Genomic DNA, 1,226 nt, shown 5'->3' with positions numbered 1-1,226 from the left:
TGCAGCAGCACATTAAATAAAAACATGTGGATGTCACGCTCAGTTTCAGAGGTTGTACGTTGGATTTCTCTATATCCTCGTGCTAAAAATCGACTGGAAATCCACATGTAAATTAATTTAAATTAAATTGATTAGAGAGTTTTCAAGTAATTATGCATAATCGTGGACCTTAATAAAATGTAAAAAGGTGAGAAAAAAGTTTATATTTTTAGTTTAAAAATAAATCATATTAGTTCTAATTTAGCCCTGAATTCANTTGTCTGTTGTTTCGGCTGAACTGTTTCTTTTTCTTCAAAACCCTCGAAGGTGAACGACATCAACTTTGAGAACATGAGTAACGACGACGCAGTGCGGGTGCTGAGGGAGATTGTACACAAGCCGGGGTGAGCTGCCGTTTTCCTCACATCAGATATAAATGTACTCAAATGTTTAATGATGATAATGATGACAGTGACTGTGCTTCTGTTCAGGCCCATCATCCTCACCGTGGCGAAGTGCTGGGACCCGTCTCCTCAGGGCTACTTCACTCTGCCTCGCAGTACGTTCAGGACGGGCTTTCTGTTCACTCCCTCGTAGAGTTTAGTGGCTCTTCAGTAACCGTTTCTCTCCTCCGCTCGTGCAGACGAACCGATCCGACCCATCGACCCAGCGGCGTGGGTGAGCCACTCGGTGGCGATGACCGGGGCCTACCCCGCCTTCCCAGGCAGCTCCTCCCTCAGCACCATCACCTCCTCCTCCTCCGTCACCGAGACCGAACGTAAGAGCTACTCTCTCTTTCTCTGACAGCGGGGGCGGCACAGTACATCAGTTTTTTAATCGTCATGGCGATGTACGGATGCATGATCTATTTTGGGCCAATAATTGAACTTTTTAAATAATTTTTTATTAATCCAATAATTAAAATGATAGCCTTTAAAGAGCGTTGATAACATGAGCCCAGACTGCTGTTATTGACTTCACGAGGGCAGCATCTACACACCGCGGCACAGCGGGCGGCGGCGCACCTTTAAAGGTGGTTGGAGTTCCCAATAAAGACAGAAGAAGAAGAAGTGCAGCAGCACATTAAATAAAAACATGTGGATGTCACGCTCAGTTTCAGAGGTTGTACGTTGGATTTCTCTATATCCTCGTGCTAAAAATCGACTGGAAATCCACATGTAAATTAATTTAAATTAAATTGATTAGAGAGTTTTCAAGTAATTATGCATAATCGTGGACCTTAATAA

General features: G+C 43.5%; 1 protein-coding gene across 1 annotated transcript; it reads left to right on the top strand.

Annotated features, from left to right (window-relative positions):
* Nucleotides 1-289: 289 nt before the first annotated feature.
* On the top strand, nucleotides 290-919 carry LOC121938585 (segment polarity protein dishevelled homolog DVL-2-like). Its single transcript, XM_042481808.1, has 3 exons — nucleotides 290-383; nucleotides 471-538; nucleotides 623-919. The coding sequence occupies exons 1-3, from the start codon at nucleotides 331-333 to the stop codon at nucleotides 781-783; spliced, it is 282 nt and encodes a 93-aa protein (XP_042337742.1). The 5' UTR covers nucleotides 290-330; the 3' UTR covers nucleotides 784-919.
* The last annotated feature ends 307 nt before the right edge of the window (nucleotides 920-1,226 follow it).

Source organism: Plectropomus leopardus, unplaced genomic scaffold (assembly GCF_008729295.1).
Source record: "Plectropomus leopardus isolate mb unplaced genomic scaffold, YSFRI_Pleo_2.0 unplaced_scaffold3018, whole genome shotgun sequence".
NCBI classification, from domain to species: Eukaryota; Metazoa; Chordata; class Actinopteri; order Perciformes; family Serranidae; genus Plectropomus; species Plectropomus leopardus.
Note: the sequence above shows the minus strand (reverse complement) of the source record. Positions and strands in the feature narration are given on the sequence as shown.

Bases quoted from the DNA above. Each gene is read 5' to 3' on its own strand.
- LOC121938585 (XM_042481808.1), top strand. From the start codon at position 331: ATGAGTAACGACGACGCAGTGCGGGTGCTGAGGGAGATTGTACACAAG. The intron at 384-470 runs GTGAGCTGCCGT...GCTTCTGTTCAG, and splicing joins GAGATTGTACACAAGCCGGG to GCCCATCATCCTCACCGTGG. The intron at 539-622 runs GTACGTTCAGGA...CCGCTCGTGCAG, and splicing joins CTACTTCACTCTGCCTCGCA to ACGAACCGATCCGACCCATC.